The sequence below is a fragment of the Xenopus laevis genome, chromosome 1S (genome assembly GCF_017654675.1).
Source record: "Xenopus laevis strain J_2021 chromosome 1S, Xenopus_laevis_v10.1, whole genome shotgun sequence".
In the NCBI taxonomy this organism is placed as follows: domain Eukaryota; kingdom Metazoa; phylum Chordata; class Amphibia; order Anura; family Pipidae; genus Xenopus; species Xenopus laevis.
Window position 1 is genome coordinate 196,422 of NC_054372.1, and position 21,340 is coordinate 217,761.

A 21,340-nucleotide genomic window follows, 5' to 3' on the forward strand; every position below is an offset into this window, starting at 1 on the left:
CCCTGCATTGTTCTACCTGAGACCCCTCTATTGTTTATATCCTAAAGCCCCTGTACTGTTCTACCTGAGACCCCTCTATTGTTTATATCCTAAAGCCCCTGTACTGTTCTACCTGAGACCCCTCTATTGTTTATATCCTAAAGCCCCTGTACTGTTCTACCTGAGACCCCTCTATTGTTTATATCCTAAAGCCCCTGTACTGTTCTACCTGAGACCCCTCTATTGTTTCTATCCTAAAGCCCCTGTACTGTTCTACCTGAGACCCAGACTGAAACTGCCACATTGTTCTCCTGTTCACACTTTATACAAAATGCTAATGGGGCCCCAGCACTGTGTCACTGTATGTAGTACATATTAGACTGAGAGCTTTCCCTGTCTCCTGCTCTCTTCTGTCTTCCCTCCCTGTGTGTGCCATTCTCTGCTTGCCCAGTGCTGCTTGTGTGTGCCATTTTCTGCTTGCCCAGTGCTGCTTGTGTGTGCCATTCTCTGCTTGCCCGGCGCTGCTTGTGTGTGCCATTCTCTGCTTGCCCAGTGCTGTCTGTGTGTGCCATTCTCTGCTTGCCCAGTGCTGCTTGTGTGTGCCATTCTCTGCTTGCCCAGTGCTGCTTGTGTGTGCCATTCTCTGCTTGCCCAGTGCTGCTTGTGTGTGCCATTCTCTGCTTGCCCAGTGCTGCTTGTGTGTGCCAGGTTATGAGTTGGGGAGCAGCCTCTTTCCTTCTCTTCAGAAAGTAGCCAATACTGCGATGTTCTCCTGTGTATATGGCATCCCATGATACCTGGCCTGGAAGTCAGGGGGGACACATACGTGCACCGGGGGGAGCAACCCTGAAACATGTCTATCATCAACAACTTCCACTTCTTAGAATTTAAGAGTCAGAGATGGAAGGGAGGACAGGTGGGAGAAATATGGCAGATAGTGGGAGCAACGCACGCAGCCAGCGAGATAAGGGCCAGATTAGATTAAGGAGCCTGGCAGATAAGATTGCAAGCTCAATGTACCGCTTCTACCTGCCTGATTGTGTATAGACCCTTCATCTTGGAGCGACACCCTGTATGTGTCATATATATATATCTATAAGGGCAGGAAGTCTGGGAAATAAGGACAGTCAGGTAAGGGTAAGGGGCACGTGAGGGGAATGAGAGGGAAGCCTGGATAAATAAGGACAGTCAGGGGGGTAAGGGGCAGGTGAGGGGAAGGAGAGGGAAGCCTGGGAAATAAGGGCAGTTATGGGGGATAAGGGGCACGTGAGGGGAATGAGAGGGAAGCCTGGATAAATAAGGACAGTCAGGGGGGTAAGGGGCAGGTGAGGGGAAGGAGAGGGAAGCCTGGGAAATAAGGGCAGTTATGGGGGATAAGGGGCACGTGAGGGGAATGAGAGGGAAGCCTGGGAAATAAGGACAGTCAGGGGGGTAAGGGGCAGGTGAGGGGAAGGAGAGGGAAGTCTGGGAAAAAAGGGCAGTTATGGGTGTAAGGGGCAGGTGAGGTGAAGGAGAGGGAAGCCTTGGAAATAAGGGCAGTTATGGGGGACAAAGGGCAGGTGAGGGGAGGAGAGGGAAGTCTGGGAAATAAGGGCAGTCTGGGAGGGGGTAATGGGCAGGTGAGGGGAAGGAGGGGCAAGTCTGGGACATAAGGCTCTCCTATGACTGAAAATAGAAATAGCTTCATGGACCATGACTAAAAATGTGCTCTACAATAAGTTAGTGTAGTGAGAACTTCATGGAGTCAGGCTAATGATGTAATCTCCAGTAATTGACGGTAGAGAGATTCCTGAACCCTGGCTAAGGATTTGCTTTCTAGGGATTGAGGATAAAGAGAGAAATATCTGGACCTTCACTTAAGACATACTTTTTCATGAATGAGGGCAAACAGACCCTCCTAGATCTTGGCTAAGGTCATACTCTCCAATAATTGAAGGTAGAGAGATTCCTGGATCCTGGTTATGAATGTATTCTCCAATAAGAAAGGTAGAGCCCACTCTACTTTGGACCTTACCTGCCATGCTTTCCTAGACCTTGCCTGGATCCTTGATTAGTACATACTCTCAAAACTCAATGAGTGACTGTAGAGAGATTCCTAGACTCTGCCTGATAATATGCTATCCAATGAGTGAGTATAGAGAGATTACTGGATCCTGACTGAGAACATGCTCTTCAATGAGTGAGTGTAGAGAGATTCCTAGACCCTGCCAGAGATTGTGCTCTCCAATGAGTGAGTGTATGGAGATTCCTGGACTCTGCCTGAGAACATGCTCTCCAATGAGTGAGCGTAGAGAGATTCCTAGACCCTGTCTGAGAAAATGCTTTCCAATGAGTGAGCATAGAGAGATTCCTGGATCCTTGATTAGGAAAAACTCTACAATTAGTGAGCATAGAGAGATTCCTGGAGCCCATCTGAGAACATGCTCTACAATTAGTAAGTGTAGAGAGATTACTAGATCATGGCTAAAAACATGCTCCCCAATAAGTAAGTTAAGAGTGAGCTCTCCATTAAGTGAATGTAGAGAGATCCATAGACCCTGCCTGAGAACATGCTCTCCAATGTATGAGCATAGAGAGATTCCTTGATCTTTGATTAAGACATACTCTATAATGAGTGAGCATGGAAAGATTCATGAGCCCTGCCTTATAATGTGCTGCCCATTAAGTGAGTGTAGAGAGATGCTTGGACCCTGCCTGAGAACACGCTTTCCAGTGAGAGTGCATAGAGAGATTCTTGAATCCTTGACTAGAACATACTCTACAATGAGTGAGTGTAGAGAGATTCCTGCAGCCTGCCTAAGAATGTGCTCGCCAATGAGTGAATGTAGAGAGATTACTGGACCCCATTGGAGAATGTGCTCTCCAATGAGTGAGTGTAAAGAGATTACTAGATCATGGCTGAGAATGAGTCAGTGTAGAGAGATTCCTAGAACCTGCTTGAGAACATGCTCTCCAATGAATGAGCATGGAGAGATTGCAGGATCCTTTATTAGGACATACTTTACAATGAGTGAGTGTAGAGAGATTCCTGAACCCCATCTGAGAACATGCTATCCAATGAGTGAGGATATAGAGATTCCTAGACCATGGCTGAGAATGTGCTCTCCAATGAGTGACTGTAGAGAGATTCCTAGACCCTGCCAGGGAACATGCTCTCCAATGAATGAGCATAGAGAGATTCTTGAATCCTTGATTAGAACATACTCTACAATGAATGAGTGTAGAGAGATTCCTGGACCCTGCCTGAGAATGTGCTCTCCAATGAGTGAGTGTAGAGAGAGATTGGACCCTATCAGAGAATGTGCTCTCCAATGAGTGAGTGTAGAGAGAGATTGGACCCTATCAGAGAATGTGCTCTCCAATGAGTGAGTGTAGAGAGAGATTGGACCCTATCCGAGAATGTGCTCTCCAATGAGTGAGTGTAGAGAGAGATTGGACCCTATCAGAAAATGTGCTCTCCAATGAGTGAGTGTAGAGAGAGATTGGACCCTATCAGAGAATGTGCTCTCCAATGAGTGAGTGTAGAGAGAGATTGGACCCTATCAGAGAATGTGCTCTCCAATGAGTGAGTGTAGAGAGAGATTGGACCCTATCAGAGAATGTGCTCTCCAATGAGTGAGTGTAGAGAGAGATTGGACCCTATCAGAGAATGTGCTCTCCAATGAGTGAGTGTAGAGAGAGATTGGACCCTATCAGAGAATGTGCTCTCCAATGGGGGTAGAGTGATTTTTTGAACCCTGGTGTGGGTGTTAACAATTAACTGAATAAGAGCAGGGAGATCTGCTAAGGAGAGTGAGTGTTTTTTGGAGAGCTCTCTGGGCCCGAGCTAAGACTGGTGAGTTAGGGATGGGAGAACTCTGGATCTGGCTTCTTTCAGGTAACATATTTACTCATTGGGGGGGATGGTTCAGCCCTTGGGGGGCTCATACAGTCACTGATTCCCTCTGTGCAGCTGCACCCCTGGTTCTGCTGCACATAATGGGGGTGTAGTGCAGTATTGGAAGAGCAAAGTTCTAATATCGACAGGGAATGGCAGGTGCAGTTTGTATCCCACATTCCGGAGACTGATAGTCATTCCCTGCCTGTGATTTATTCACAGAATATTCGCTGATGGTGGAAGTGTTATTTGCGTATCTGAGATACAAATATACACAGAGGCACCTCATGCAGGTAGTGTGCGATGCAAAGGGTTAACGGGAGGTTGGCTCCTGATTGGCTGAGCCTGTTCTTCCTCCTCCTCCTCAAGCAGAATTTAGGGGGAGATAATCCAGATGTGCAGCAGGAGAGCGGCAGAGAAAGACGGAGAGCAGAGCCTGACACAGCAGAGAAAGGTGAGTGACTGACATCTACAGACCAACATATAATCACCCCCCCCCCCAATCTGCACATTTCTTTTAGCCTTTATTCTTCTGAATTTCTCCTAAGAACAGACCCCTCTGTGTATCCAACTGTCTGTATATGGCAAAGTACTGTGTAACACTCTGCAGATCCATGGTGTCCCTGTCCTTCCTATGCCAGTCCTGCACTTCATAATCCAATCCCGCACTTCATAATCCAGTCCTGCACTTCCTAATCCAGTCCTGTCCTTTCTAATACAGTCCTGCACTTCTTAATCCAGTGATGCTCTTCCTAATGCAGTCCTGCCCTTCCGAATCCAGTATTGCCCATCCTAATCCAGTCCTGTGCTTCCTAACACAGGCAAACCCTTCCTATTCGAGTCCTGCGCTTCCTAATCCAGTCCTGCATTTCCTAATCCAGTCCTGTGGTTCTTAATCCAGTCATGTCCTTCCTAATCCAGCCCTGCCCTTCCTAAAACAGTCCTGCACTTCCTATTCCAGTCTTTATATTTAATATGGGCAGATATGAGGGATATATGTAATATGGTCTTATATGAGGGATATATATATAATATGGGCTTATCTGAGTGATATATGTAATATGGACTGATATATGGGATACATGCAATATGGGCTGATATATGGGATATATTCAATATGGGCAGATATGAAGGATATATGTAATATGGGCTGAAATTATTAATATTATTAACATGTATTTATATAGCGCCAACATATTTCGCAGAGCTGTATGAGGGATCTATGTAATATGGGCTGATATTAGGGATATAGGTAATATGGGCTTATATGAGGTTTATATGTAATATGGGCTTATATGAGGGATATATATAATAGTGTCTGATATGAGGGATATAGGTAATATGGGCTAATATATGGGATTTAAGTAATATGGGCTGATATATAGGATATATGTAATATGGGTAGATAGGGGGGATATATGTAATATGTCAAGATGTGAGGGATATATGTAATATGGGCTGATATATGTAATATGGGCTGATATATGGAAATATGTTATATAGTTAGTTACATAGTTACATAGTTACATAGTTACATAGTTACACAGTTAAATTGGGTTGAAAAAAGACATCAAGTCCATCAAGTTGAACCCCTCCAAATGAAAACCCAGCCCCATACACACACCCCTCCCTTCTGTCACATAAATGATATATACCAATATCTATACTAACTATAGAGTTTAGTATCACAATAGCCTTTGTATTATGTCTGTCCAAGAAATCATCCAAGTCCCTCTTATAGTCATTAACTGAATCATCACCCGGCAGTGCATTCCCCAACCTCACTGTCCTCACTGTGATGAACCCCCTACTCTGTTCCTTTAAATGAAACTTCTTTTCCTCTAGTCTGAAGGGGAGGCCTCTGGTACGTGATTCTCTTTATGGGTAAAAAGCTCCCCTGCTATTTGTCTATAATGTCCTCTAATGTACTTGTAAAATCTTATCATGTCCCCTCACAAGCGCCTTTTTTCCCCCAGAGAAAACAACCCCAACCTTGACAGTCTCCCCTCATAATTTAACTCTTCCCTCCCTCTAACCAGTTTAGTTGCACTTAGTCTCTGCACTCTCTCCAGCTCATTTATATCCCTCTTAAGGACTGGAGTCCAAAACTGCCCCCATACTCCAGATGAGGCCTCACCAGGGACCTATAAAGAGACACAATTATGTTTCATCCCTTGAGTTAATGCCCTTTTTTATACAAGAACTTTATTTGCTTTAGTAGCCACAGAATGACACTGCCCAGAATTAGACAACTTGTTATCTACAAAGACCCCAAGATCCTTCTCATTTAAGGAAACTCCCAACACACTGCCATTTAGTGTAGAACTTGCATTTATATTATTATTTTTGCCAAAGTGCATAACCTGCATTTATCAACATTGAACCTCATTTTCCAGTTTGCTGCCCAGTTTTCCAGTTTAGACAAATCCCTCTGCAAAGTGGCAGCATCCTGCATGGAACCTATAGTTCTGCACAATTTAGTATCATCTGCAAAAATAGAAACAGTACTTTCAATGGCCACCTCCAGGTCATTAATTAACAAGTTGAAAAGCAAGGGACCTAGTACAGAGCCCTGCGGTACTCCACTAACAACACTGGTCCAATTAGAAAATGTTCCTCTTACCACCACTCTTTGTAGTCTATCTTTTAGCCAGTTCTCTATCCAGGTACAAATACTATGTTCCAGGCCAACATTCCTTCATTTAACCAGTAACCTTCTGTGTGACACTGTATCAAATGCTTTAGCAAAGTCTAAGTAAATCACATCCACTGCCATCCCAGAATCAAGGTCTCTGCTCACCTTCTCATAAAAAGAAATTAAGTTAGTCTGGCAAGATCTATTACACATAAAACCATGCTGGCACACACTCATAGTATTATGATTTGCTACAAAGTCCAGTATCTTATCCTTTATTAACCCTTCAAAAAGCTTTCCTACCACGGACGTCAGACTAACTGGCCTATAGTTTTGAAGCTGAGAACGGGATCCTTTTTTGAATAGAGGCACCGCATTAGCAAATCGCCAGTCTCTCGGCACTATGCCAGACCTCAATGAATCCTGAAAAATTAGGTTTGGCAATCACAGAGCTAAGCTCACTAAGAAGTACCCTGGGATGAATACCATCTGGCCCCGGACCTTTGTTTATCTTAATATAATATGGGTTGATATATGGGATATATGCAATATGGGCTGATATATGGGATATATGTAATTTGGGTAGATATGAGGGATATATGTAATATGGGCTAATATATAGGATATATTTAATATAGGCTGATAAATGGGACAGATGCAATATGGGCTGATATATGGGATATATGTAATATGGGCTGAAATTATTATTATTATTATTAACATGTATTTATATAGTGCCAACATATTTTGCAGAGCTGTATGAGGGATATATGTAATATGGCTGAAATTAGATATATATGTGATATGGGCTTATATGAGGGATATATGTAATCTGGTCTGATATGAGGGATATAGGTAAAATTGGCTGCTATAAGTGATGTAATATGGGCAGATATGATGGAGATATGTAATATGGGCAGATATATGGGAAATATGAAATATGGTCTGATATATGGGATATGTGAAATATGGGCTGATATGAGGGATATATGGGATATATGTAAAATGGGCTGATGTAAGAGATACACTGTATATAATATGGCTGATATATGAGATATATGTAATATGGCCAGATATGAGGAATATATGTAATATGGCCAGATACATGGGTGAAATGTAATTTGGGCTGATATGAGGATATACATAATACTGGCTGATATTTGGGAAACATTTAATATGGGTTGATATATAGGATATATGTAATATGGCCAGATATATTTGAGATATGTAATATGGGCTGATTTATGGGATATATTTAATATGGGCAGATATGAGGGATATACGTAATATGGGATGATATATGGGATATATGTTATATCGGATGATATATGAGATATATGTAATATGGGCTGATATGAGAAATGTATGTAATATGGGATGATATATGTGATGTATATTTTATATGGGATAATATATGGGATAAATGTAATAAGGGATGATATATGGGATATATGTAATATGATCCTTCAATGAAGTACTGGCACACAGTAGCTTTGCAAAGGGGTGATTCCCCTACGTGTTTATTATGTCAAACAAAGATTCACGCATCTCTGTTTGACATAATAAACGCATAGGGGAATCACCCGTTTGCAAAGCTACTGTGTGCCAGTACTTCATTTGAAGGATCCTATACTCGTGGGGAGAGCCATATCCCCAAAGGACTGAGCACCTAGTTACATGGGAAGGCCAAAGTGGGCAGGCAATTTTGAAATTGCTTCAGTATATGTAATATGGGCTGATATGAGGGATAGATGTAATATGGTCAGATATATGAGATATATGTAAAATGGGCTGATGTAAGAAATATATGTAATATGGCTGATATATGGAATATAGGTAATATGGCCAGATATGAGTGATATATGTAATATGGCCAGATATTTGGGAGATATGTAATATGGGCTGATTTGGGGGATATATGTAATATGGGCTGAAATTAGGGAAATATGTAATATAGGCTTATATAAGGAATATATGTTATATGGTCTGATATGAGGGATATATGTAAAATGGGCTGATAGATAGGATATATGCAATATGGGCTGATATATGGAATATATGTAATATGGGCAGATTTGAAGGATATATGTAATATGGGCTGAAATTATTATTATTATTAACATGTATTTATATAGCAGCACCATATTTTGCAGAGCTATATGAGGGATATATGTGGTATGGACTGATATAAGCGATATATGTGATATGGGCTTATAGGAGGGATATATGTAATATGGGCTTATATGGTGGGATATATTTAATATGGTCTGACATGAGGGATATACGTAAAATGGGCTGATATATGGGATTAAAGTAATATGGGCTGATATATAGGATATATGTAATATGGGCTGATATAAGCGACCTATGTAATATGGGCAGATATGATGGAGATATGTAATATGGGCAGATATATGGGATATATCAAATATGGGCTGATATATGGGATATATTTAATATGTGCTGATATGAGGGATAGATGGGATATATGTAAAATGGGCTAATGTAAGAGATATACTGTATATAGTATGGCTGATATATGGGATATAGGTAATATGGCCAGATATGAGGGATATATGGGAGATATGTAATATGGGCTGATATGGGGATGTACGTAATACGGGCTGATATTTGGGATTGGGAAAAATTTAATATGGGTTGATATATAGGATATATCTAATATGGTCAGATATATTTGAGATATGTAAAATGGGATGATATATGGGATATTTATTATATGGGATATGTAATATGGGCTGATATGAGGGATATATGTAATATGAGCTGATATGAGGGATATATTTATTATGGGCTGATTTATGGAATATTTGTAATATGGGTTGATATGAGGGATATATGGAATATGGGCTGATATATGTGATATATGTTATATGGGCTAATATGAGGGATATATATATATATATATATATATATATATATATATATATATATATATAGATATATATATATATATATATATATATATATATATATAATATGGGACGATATACGGGATGTCATTTAAGCAGATATGAGGGTATGAGGGACATATGTAGCACAGGCTGATATATGGGATACAGCTTAATACACAATACGTATGTAATAGTTAGGGCATTATAGTGAATGGGCCAAGATGCAGTAGGAAATTTGTGACTGCACTGAGCATGTTATTAAGAGTTATAGAAAGAGGGGAGAGAGGCAGTAGGTGTGGGTGTCCCGGATTTCTATTGGTAAGGCCGGCAGAGAGCTGTCTGACTGGAGCAGGAATGTAACAGGAATTTCTCCTAAACTTTATCTCATTTGTTTTATTTATATCTCCGACCTGCCGGGGGAATCAATAACAGTAAATATAAACCAGTGTTTTAGGAAACATTTCCTTCTCTTGTTCTCTCTTTCAGCTTCTCATCACCCCCATATTCACTTTCAGCTTCTAATCACTCGAAATATTCTCTCTTTCAGCTTCTCATCAACCTAAATATTCTCTTTCAGCTTTTAGTCACCCCAAATATTGTCTCTTTTAGCTCTTAATCACCCCAAATATTCTCTCTTTCAGCTTCTAATTGTCCCATATATTCTCTCATTCAGCTTGTCATCACCCCAAATCTTCTCTCTTTCAGCTTGTTATCACCCCCAAATTCTCTTTCAGCTTCTAATCATCCCAAATACTCTTTCTGGTTCAGCTTCTAATCACCCAAATATTCTCTTTTTCAGCTTATACTCACTCAAAATATTCTCTCTTTCAGCTTCTCATTGCCCCAAATATTCTCTCTTTCAGCTTTTAGTCACCCCAAATATTCTCTTTTTTGTTGTCTCATCACTCCAGATATTCTCTCTTTCAGCTTCTTATCACTCAAAATGTTCTCTCTTTCTACTTTTAATCACCCCAAATTCTCTATCAGCTTCTAATCACTCAAAATATTATCTCTTTCAGCTTCTCATCACCCCAATATTCTCTTTTTCAGCTTCTACTCACTCAAAATATTCCTTCTTTCAGCTTCTCATCGCCCAAATATTCTCTCTTTCAGCTTTTAATCACCCCAAATTTTCTCTTTTTCAGCTTCTCAACACTCCCAAATTCTCCTTCATATTCTAATAACCCCACATATTCTCTCTTTCAGCTTCTCATCACTCAAAATGTTTTCTCTTTCCACTTTTAATCACCCCAAATTCTCTATCAGCTTCTAATCACTCAAAATCACCCCAAATTTTCTCTTTTTCAACTTCTCATCACTCCCAAATTCTCCTTCATATTCTAATAACCCCAAATATTCTCTCTTTCAGCTTCTCATCACTCAAAATGTTTTCTCTTTCCACTTTTAATCACCCCAAATTCTCTATCAGCTTCTAATCACTCGAAATATTTTCTCTTTCAGCTTCTCATCACCCCACATATTCTCTCTTTAAGCTTTTAGTCACCCCAAATATTCTCTCTTTCAGCTTTTCATCAACCCATATATTGTCTTTCAGCTTCTAATCATCACAAATATTCTCTCTTTCAGCTCTTTCAACCCAAATATTCTCTCTTTCAGGTTTTAATTGCCCCAAATAATCTCTCTTTCAACTTCTATAACCCCAGTATATACTCAGTGGGGTCAGAGCAGGAGGTGGGTTTCATGGAATCTCATTGTATTTTATAAGTTGGATGTAGTATTCTGTTCTTATTCTCTAGGTCTGCGACGTAGTGAAACTGAAAGGCATCAGAAAAAGGTGTGTAATGGGCAATGTCTACCCAAAATGAGCAGATCTGGTGGCAATAATTATATACTGAGTTAGATTTAGCTCAGGGTGAGCTAGAATTTCAGTTATTATATGACTACATTCAATTTACCTAGGGCAATTCTTCATATTCTGAGTGATAATGTACTGTACCCCCTACTGTAAATGATAAGGATATTAGAAGTCACGGAGGGGTTGTTCTGTGACCATATAAAGGCACAAGGCTGCAGGCTGAGTTATACAGGGAACTCTGAGTATCACTCATGTATTATAAGGGATAATGTACCCCCTACTGTAAATGATAAGGATATTAGAAGTCACTGAGGGGTTGTTCTGTGACCATATAAAGACACAAGGCTGCAGGCTGAGTTATACAGGGAACTCTGAGTATCACTCATGTATTATAAGGGATACTGTACCCCCTACTGTAAATGATAAGGATATTAGAAGTCACTGAGGGGTTGTTCTGTGACCATATAAAGACACAAGGCTGCAGGCTGAGTTATACAGGGAACTCTGAGTATCACTCATGTATTATAAGGGATAATGTACCCCCTACTGTAAATAATAAGGATATTAGAAGTCACTGAGGGGTTGTTCTGTGACCATATAAAGGCACAAGGCTGCAGGCTGAGTTATACAGGGAACTCTGAGTATCACTCATGTATTATAAGGGATAATGTACCCCCTACTGTAAATGATAAGGATATTAGAAGTCACTGAGGGGTTGTTGCGTGACCATATAAAGGCACAAGGCTGCAGGCTGAGTTATACAGGGAACTCACTCATGTATTATAAGGGATAATGTACCCCCTACTGTAAAAGATAAGGATGCTGGCAAACCATGAATCTCACATTAGAGTCCACTCTGTCTCTAAATGTTACAGCTAATTCTGTGCATCTAATGTCAATATTCCATATTTTCCCCCAGAATATTTAAAGCTGCTCATTGAGCAGTAGATGTGACGACCTGCGGAGCTCCATACAGAGGGAACTGAGAGATTTATAATCACGGAGAAGCTGAATTTTCTCTGAACAGTTCAGACTTTTTATTGTAATAAAACAGAACAAGGATATCTGGAAATGATCCGAGCACTGGATTTTCTTTCTATTTTCTTTCTTCTCTTTCCTATAATCTTTGCAGAAAGAAGTTTTTACCCCAGAGACTCAGCTGAACGACAGTCCAAGACAGAGGTGCAAGTCAGACCCATTGTAACCCCCAGATCTGCTCAGGTACATGGGCTCATTTATGATGAAAATGACAGGGTAGGAAATGACAGAGAAATCTACGGAAGGTTAGGGAATTCCACAGAGACATTTGGGCAGTAACCCTGGGAACAAGTTTTATATTGTGGTATAACTCAGGCCTGATATCATGATAGGAACATGAGAATGAAGTCATTGAAGGGTTGAGCACAGTCCTACATAAACCCATTTATTCAGAGAATATTTCACTATTTAACTGGTCAAAGTGTTTAGTGATTTAGGCACAACCACATGGCAGCTATGCGTCCCAAAGAGAAAGCTGGAACAGATTGTGAATGGTTACCCAGAGTTCTTATTAATGATCTCCTGGCCTTCTGTTCCCTACAGAGATATCTTTGGAAATATGGTTGGATAGAGCCAGTGCACTGGGAGTCCCGACTGTTCCATGGAGATCCAACTCCCACAGTGGAGAATGTGATCCAATCAGACAGCAGTGACCTGCTGTCTGTGAAAAACACACCATTTGACAGTGAATCCCTCACAGACAAAGAGCTCACATTAAACCCCAGATTCAGTGGAGCACTTCGCAGGTTCCAGGAGGCCAATGAGCTTGTGGTAACAGGGAAGCTGGATGCTGCCACCATGATGGCTATGAATGTCCTACGATGTGGAGTTCCTGACCGCAAAGTGCCTGAGGGTGAGGAGAGTCAGCCAGAAGATAGTGAAGAAAATGGGTCCACCACTCCTTCCATCCCCAATGAGAGTGAAGAAGACAACAGAGACCCACATGAAGAGAGCACAGAGGAGATCCAAGAAACAGGACAAACTTTAGGTCTTCCAGCAAAGCATCATATCAGGAGGAAGCGCAGCCAATTGCTAAAAGCTGGAGCTAAAAGAACAGCCTTTGCCAAGCATACATTGAAATGGAGGCTACTTGGAGAAGGCTACAGTGCCTGGTTGTCCAAAGAGCAGCAGCGATACATACTGCGCCTGGCCTTTCGCATGTGGAGTGAGGTCGTGCCTCTCAACTTTGAAGAAGATCTCTTTTTTCCAGCTCATCTTATAGACGTCAAACTGGGGTTTGGGACACGTGAGTACTGTGACTTTGTTTTCTGTCACCTACAGGCTTCATATTTCCTATTAAGCTGTGCCCATATAGTGTAACCCTGTGGCATAATCTCTGTCACCACAAAGAAATTCGCCAATTACTAATGCGGTGCTATTATTTTAAAAGGGATCCCACACTTAGCCTGAAAACTAAACGCCTGTTAGTCTGACATCAGGTGTTGAAAGGGGTAATTAGTGATAAGATACTGGAATACTGAAAATCACATGACTATGACTTTGTACCACATGGTTTACAGGTATGTGCAATAGATCTTTCCAGACTAATTGAACTTCATTCTTTAAGAAAGGGAGTAGGATCCTCTGGGATGGCAGTGGATGTTCTTAGACTTAAAGCATTCGATACAGTGCCACACAGAAGGTTATTGACATTGGGGGAGGGGACGGTGAGGGGGTTGCTGCTAAGGCATGTAATACAGTACTACACTGAGGGTTACTAACATTGTGGGAAAATGGGGGGTTGGATAGAAAACTGGCTGAAAAAGATTTTTATATAAGATTCCTCTTGGCTCATTCATTTCTGCTAAATAAAAATAAAAATCCAGATAAAAATCCAGTTTGTGGTGAATAAACAAAACATCAGCGGCCACACGTCAGCATTGTCCTACCAACTGCCATACGGGTCTCTGATGCCTTATCATAAAAACATTGCTCCTGGGGGCAGAAAGGAGATTTCACCATTAGCATAGGAAGGGTTTCTAAGAGCAGATTATGGGGTTTCCTAATAAGAGAAGGTGAATAAGGGATTCTTTGGGAGGGAGGAATGAGTGATCCATTGGAAAGGAGATTTGCCAACATTTCCCAACCCTCCTCTCTCCCATCTCGTGACAGAATGGGCATTTAATTCAACTATAACTAAATCCTTTTCTTCCCCACCCCTAGGCCGACACTTGGGTTGCTCCCAGCTGTTTGATGATATGGGCAGAGAATTTGCCCATGCCTGGCAACTTGGTGATATTCACTTCAATGATGATGAACACTTTGTCCCCCCAAACAGCGAGCATGGGATCAGCCTCCTAAAGGTAAGTGGTGACCCATGACATAAAACATTTTCTGTGGTAAACCTGGATTCTCACAGGCAACTCAAATTCAGGCTCTCATCTTAGAGGAACTGAGATCCATTGGTACTGAAGAGGGCACAGCCCATTGTATACTAAATGTATGACCAAATTGTATGCAGTTTACTTTAATAGCTAGATTTACAATCTAAAGTTCCCATCACTTTTTCATCGGTCCCTGTCCCAAATCCCTTACAATCTAAGGTTTTCATTACATTCCCATGAGTCCCTGTCCCAAAGACCTTACAATCTAAGGTTCCTATTACATTCCCATCAGTCTCTGCCCAATCGGATCTTACAATCTAAGGTGGGAGGAAACCCACACAGTCACAGGGAACAGAAACTTCTTGCAGATGGTGCCCTGGCTGGACTAGAACCTTGAGCCCAGCAAGAGTGTCAACCTCTGCTCCATTAAGCAGTTTGTTGTCCTTTCTTTCTCCAGTTCTTCTGTGTCCTTTCTGTACATGAAAATCCAACACTGACACCCAGACCATGGCCCTATGATTTATCTATAGGCTACATCCCTGTATATACAGTATAGACAACACTGTACCACTGTGTATGTCCTGTGGTCCCTGTAGGTTGCAGTACATGAGATTGGTCACGTTCTTGGTCTGAGTCATATGAATCTGCTGGGATCTGTCATGCAGCCAAATTATATCCCAGCCAATGGAAAGATGGAGCTGGACTGGACTGACCGGATGGCAATACAGAAAATCTATGGTAAGTGTTACCATACTCAAACCTCAAGTACTCTCCTTAGTCTCACATTGCATCAATGATCATAGAGACACATATCAGCAGAGGTTTTGACGAGGCTGTAGTGCATTTGTCAGTAGAGACTGTAGAGCTCATTAAAAAACTATACCCCAAAATGAACACTTGAGCAACAGATAATTTATGCCAAATAAGTGGCATATTAAAGAATCTTGTCATACCAATATATATATTTAAGTAAATATTGACCTTTTACATCTCTTGCCTTGAGCCACCATTTTGTGATGGTCTGTGTGCTGCCCCAGAGATCACCTGACCAGAAATACAACAGCTCTAACTGTAACGGGAAGAGATCACCTGACCAGAAATACTGCAGCTCTAACTGTAACAGGAAGAGATCACGTGACCAGAAATACAACAACTCTAACTGTAATGGGAAGAGATCACCTGACCAGAAATACTGCAGCTCTAACTGTAACAGGAAGAGATCACCTGACCAGAAATACTGCAGCTCTAACTGTAACAGGAAGAGATCACCTGACCAGAAATACTGCAGCTCTAACTGTAACAGGAAGAGATCACCTGACCAGAAAGAAGTGTAACTGTAACAGGAAGAAGTGTGGAAGCAAAAGACAGAACTTTGTCTGTTAATTGGCTCATATGACCTAACATGGATAGTTTTTTTTGGTATGTTTGTATGCACAGTGAATCATACGATCCCAGGGGACGGCCCTTCTTTTTTAAAATGTCAATTTTCTATTTAGGATTACCCAATGACACAATGACTACTAAAAAAGTATATTATTATGAAAATGGTTTATTTACATGAAGCACAGTTTTACATATTAGCTGTTTTATTGAATATATCTTTATAGAGACCTACATTGTTTGAGTGGTATAGTTTTCCTTTAAACTGGAGGATGTAGTATATCTAATACAAGAAGCAATTGTGGGCCTATCAGTAGAGGCTGTAGAGGTGATCTTACTGGAGGCTGTAGTGCTCATGTTGGTAGAATCAGCATTCAATCAGTTGATCAGTATTAGATCAGTTGAGTCATTTTTCCAACCTCTCTTTGTGTTGTAGGAAAATGCTTAGGGAGGTTCAATACAGTGTTTGACTGGGTTTATCAGGAGCCAGATGATCTGGGCCACAAGGTGTCTCATTACAACACCTATTTTTTCCGGCGTAGCTGGTACTGGCGGTATGAGAACAGCAGTAACCGTACATGGTATGGTTACCCCCAAGAGCTTAAGGTGGGCTGGGAAGGAATCCCTCATGCTGACATTGATGCTTTTCTCCACTTCTGGACAAGGAAGAAAAGATTCACCTTGTTCTTCAAAGGTACCAACCTGTTGTCTTTTAATCTGCACCTCATCCTGAGTTAATCCTGACCTCAGCCCCACCTCATCCAGACCCTACAGATTGCCATTTGTAATGAAAGCGAATATTTGGGCACAGTTTCTTTTTAGTAGAACCCCAGAAACCTGAAGAATCTTCCAGGCTTGAGGGTGACTTCTTCACCTAAAGGCCTGAGGATAGACCCACATCATTTTACATTCCAGAGCATCCAAGATTCCCCATCTGTCCAAGGGACTCCCTCTCAGTTTTTGAGCATTTTAAAACTAAATACTTTCTCTGGGGGTCTTCAGGGGCCTTGAGCCTTGCCAAACACATAACTTTATGTGTGGGAGCTTGTGAGTTAGATGAAGTGTGATTGCCTCTGTTTGGGTTACAATTGGAGGGATCCCATGGACTAAATGTATGACCAGATTGGATACCGTTTACTTTAATAGCTAGATTTATGTCATGCCTAACCCAGTGCTGTTTAGCACTTATGTTCTCTTTTCATCTTGTGCTGCCCCACATGGTACCTGTTCCCAGTCCTGGCTCATTAGTTGTGTCATTACACCCCCAGGCAAACTATACTGGCGGTATGATGACCAAAATGACCGGGCCTACAGGCAGGACCCAGAAGGACACATCTACCCTCGGCTCATCTCAGAAGGGTTCCCAGGAATCAGTGGCCCCATAGACACCGTTTTCTTTGATCAGAGAGATCACAACATCTACTTTTTCCACAAGAAGAACGTGAGTATTGGGTGATGAGTTTTTGGGAGCTGCAGAATGATCTTTGTGTAGTTAAACATATTGTATCCACAGTGAGGGATTGTGGGTATCTGTGTAACACTAGGCAGGGGTCAGTGGATGGGTAATATGACACATAAGTCCATGTGTAGTGAGACCTCACCTCCCATCGTTACAGGATCATGGGCAGAAGTGGAGCAGCAGGGGTCATTTCCAATGAAGACAAACTATTTCTAGTTGACAGTAGAGGCACCAATTACAACCTCTTCAGCTGTCCTCATGTCTAGTTCAAAACCTTTAAGTGATTTTATAGTCACATGGAGACTTAGGAGTAGGGGCATAGGCTGGGGGGAGATACAAACAATAGACACATTTAGGTCCCTTGTGTATGTGTTCTACTGGTTCCAACATGAGTTCAGATCAAACATGTTAGGGTTTGAATCACATCAGTAAGTGTCCCATGATTCTCTTGGTTTGGGACTTAAACACATTTTAAGAAGAAAGGAACCCCACTTATATTGATTTACTACTTATACCGGATACATATGTAACCCATTTTTGGCCACCCTCCTGGTCGCAAGGTGGTACATCACAATATTTCTTACCGATGCAGGTCCTGAGTCCCCTTTGCTATGTGAAAGGTACTGGGAAGCTCCTCTCTGGCAGTGCCTCCACCTAATGGGATCCTGGAATTCACCTGAGGATAGTCCCATTAGGAAACAAATCAATCACACACTTTATTATATAAAAATATAAACTTTATACAAAGTGCAATTTTAAAGGGGAAGTAAACTGTAACATTATACACATAAATGCATTCAAAGCATGACCCACTACCCTAGGAACCTGTAGCAGTCTAGTCCTGGTAATTCCCTGCAACTCCATTTTGGCAGCCCAAGAGTCTCCATCCCTTGTCCCCAAAAGAGTACCAGTCCTAGGTAGCGCTACCTGCGCAAATACCTTTCCCGATGGAAAGTATTTGCTCCCACGTGGCAGGCAAACAAACAGCCTGTTTCTCCAAACAGGAGATTGCTGGATCCTCATCCTTTCCTACCCCTTCCCTCAAGTAACACTCACCCCAATGGAGTCACACAGACGGGTAGTCTCACACAGAGCTGACAGACATCCACAGCGATAATCTCTTTATAGGCTCCAGACTCTCCCAGTCGAGCACATAACAAGGCTTGAATCCTTCTGGTATTTGCTCCCAACACTGTCTATAGCCTGAGCTCTCCCGACATCCATTGCTGAACTGCAGCTCTCAACACTCTCCATAGTTTGAACATACAAATCCGGCAATCCAATCTCCTCTTGGTTGAGCTTTCAGGCACTGGAGGATCATGCCCAGCCTTGGCAGGCCTATTGAACTCCCTTTTGCCTACATTTTGCCAGATAGGCTTCACTACTTCCATGGTTCTGCAGCAATCTGTAATCTTTAGCTGTAATCCTGTAACTGTAATGGCTGACTGAGCACATGGCATCTCCTTTTATATTGTTGCACAGCGACACCTTGTGGCTGCCTTCGGGATCAGCCATGCTGCACCACTCACAAGGGCTCTGCCCCTTAGGAAACCCTGTATATACCATGAGGCTCCGACTAAAGGGGAAATTAACCCATTTATTCCACAGATGTTTATCAATTGTTCTCTATTTACTGTGCAAGATGAATCTTTAATCTTATTCTAGAAAGTGATAATTATAAACAAATTCCCTAACAGTCCAATCAGACTTATTTAATCGTAAAGAGTGAAGTGCAATGCAATCACTTATGAGTCAATGATTTAAGTTAATCAAAATGTATGTACTGACATGTGTCAGAGCCCGATTATAATCAAAGGGTTTGAATTTTAATTGGTTGGACCAGGGTTATTACTAAAACTTATTTTCAATAATCTTGGTTTGGGACTACCATCGACATAGGACAACAAGAGAAGACATTCTCTTTGGGGTCAGCTGGGTCGGTGTTATAGTCAAGGAACAATCACACATGAGCAGTCCTGAGGGCCCTAGAATGGCAGTTGGCACTGGCAAGACTAATTAGGTTTCAAAAGACATGTAGTCCCCAAAGAAATGACTAGAGTATTCAGGAAAAAGACCGAGATGGAATTTGGGGAGATGGCTCCCTCAACCCCACATTTTCTCTCATAAAAAGTAACTATAAAAATCTCCAGGAGCCAGTCCCAGAGACTCAAAAGAAACTTAAAGGACCAAAGAAGCACATTCCACTCTTATTTATTTGCTTATGTGGGAGAGGGCTAATCAACCAGACTTAGTTGCAGTCTGGGCAGGAGAAAGTAAGGTCAATGCTGGGTGGAAAAGGGCAGTTACTCTGCCAGTCTGGGCAAGAGAGCAGTTTCATTGCCAGCCAGAGTATTAGGGCAGGGTCACTGCCAGTCTTGGCAGGAGAGGACAGGGTCAGTTTTAGGTTTTACTTTCTCTTACTTGTCCCCTTTCTCAGGTAACAGCATTTGGCGTGGAAAGTCAGAAGGTGGTTCCTGGGTACCCAAAAGCCATTGAGGATTTGTTTCCTGCAGCTAAAAGTGGTGACCACCCTAAAGGAAATTTGGATGCAGTGTATTTCTCTTTCAGCCACAAGGCCATCTTCTTCATCAAGGGCTCATATGTATGGAGTGTGGCTACAAGTGCCGACCTCCCCTATAACTCACTGCTTCCACGCCGTCTTATCAATGAACAGTGGAATGATATCTGTGATGTTCACCCCTCCATGCTTTCTATGCCCAGGAGATAAGGTGCCAAAGCAGATCTAGTCAAAGTTGGCTCTACCCAGGGGACAGGGATTCAGTAGAGATCTTGCCAAGGTTTGTTCTTTATACCCAGAAGATAATATACCAAGTTAGGCTTAGTGAAGGTTGGTTGTTCATGCCCAGCTGATAGGAACTAGGCTACCTTCTACCCCTAGCCATAGGACATCAGACTAGCCAAGCATAAAAAGCTATAGCCAGAAAACAGTGTATTATGCCTGATTTATCCAGGGTATAGGGTGATAGGGAAACAAGGAACAGGACAAATTTAGACACTTTTTTTGGATAAAGAGATCACGATACGCTGGTAATCTGCTTAATAGAATTGATTGCTGACTACAACATGACATGTTTTGGGCCCTGTTGTGCCCTTAACTAATTTCCACTCTGTACACTGTGATAGGCCACATCTAGGGAAGCTCAGGCAATAGGGTACCAGACCAGATCTAGGCAAAGTTGCCCATTTGTCAGTGGGTGATAGGGTGCTAGATGTGGTTTAGCCAATGCAGCCTAAGGAAGTTTGGCCTCAGTAACCTCCTCTTCTGCTATAATGATGGGGTACAGCTCCTTCATGGTCACTGCACTTCCTTGCACCTCCTACATATTCTCTGACAGGCTGGAACCTGGAACTTCTATGCATCTTCATGGAATACCAAGAACATGACACCTATTTTATTTCTTACCTGACTCCCAGAATGAAGAGGTAAGACCCTTTGTAGGGTCTCTGAAAGCCTGGAATGTTCCTTGGGGAGCCGACATATAAGCACCAGTGTAATGAGTGTATGACAAACAGGATTACTGGATGAGAAGCCTCAGGCTTTGATTGTGTCAAGTAAATGTGCATCCAAACTGGACTAAACTGCTGACACTTTGTATTGTTCTCCTAGCCAATAGTCAGGCTCACCATGTTGCAGGACTTAAAGATACGAGTGTGTAAGTAAAAATCATCACTGACGAAGGGGGCAGCCGGCCCCTGAAATGTTTGGCTTTTTTGTACTCCGCATAAATAAAAGCTTGGAGGTAGCTCCGTGTACACCAATTCAGTCGTCGAGTGCAACTTATTCTTTCTGCCACGTATTATGGTCACGTAGGGTCACGTGATTTTGTTCGTCTGCACCGACCGGAATATTCCCCGCAGTTTTCTCGTTCATAACCGTGAGTGTATCGAACCTTTTTTTC

The 21,340-nt window shown here is 41.9% G+C and overlaps 1 protein-coding gene across 3 annotated transcripts; it reads left to right on the top strand.

Annotated features, from left to right (window-relative positions):
* The first annotated feature begins 626 nt into the window (after window positions 1-626).
* Window positions 627-21,241, top strand: LOC121399253 (matrix metalloproteinase-21-like). Of its 3 annotated transcripts, XM_041579308.1 has the most exons (9): window positions 4,234-4,310; window positions 11,161-11,198; window positions 12,139-12,440; window positions 12,801-13,503; window positions 14,421-14,560; window positions 15,178-15,319; window positions 16,398-16,655; window positions 17,230-17,402; window positions 19,858-21,241. In XM_041579308.1, the coding sequence occupies exons 3-9, from the start codon at window positions 12,291-12,293 to the stop codon at window positions 20,146-20,148; spliced, it is 1,857 nt and encodes a 618-aa protein (XP_041435242.1). In that variant the 5' UTR covers window positions 4,234-4,310; window positions 11,161-11,198; window positions 12,139-12,290; the 3' UTR covers window positions 20,149-21,241. The 3 variants fall into 3 exon arrangements, with proteins under 3 accessions (XP_041435241.1, XP_041435242.1, XP_041435243.1); XM_041579307.1 differs by lacking the exon at window positions 11,161-11,198 and having other exon boundaries at window positions 627-4,310; window positions 12,352-12,440; XM_041579309.1 differs by lacking the exon at window positions 4,234-4,310 and having other exon boundaries at window positions 10,898-11,198.
* Window positions 21,242-21,340: the final 99 nt, after the last annotated feature.

Bases quoted from the DNA above. Each gene is read 5' to 3' on its own strand.
- LOC121399253 (XM_041579307.1), top strand. From the start codon at position 4,160: ATGCAAAGGGTTAACGGGAGGTTGGCTCCTGATTGGCTGAGCCTGTTC. The intron at 13,504-14,420 runs GTGAGTACTGTG...CCCCACCCCTAG, and splicing joins CAAACTGGGGTTTGGGACAC to GCCGACACTTGGGTTGCTCC. The intron at 16,656-17,229 runs GTACCAACCTGT...TTACACCCCCAG, and splicing joins ATTCACCTTGTTCTTCAAAG to GCAAACTATACTGGCGGTAT.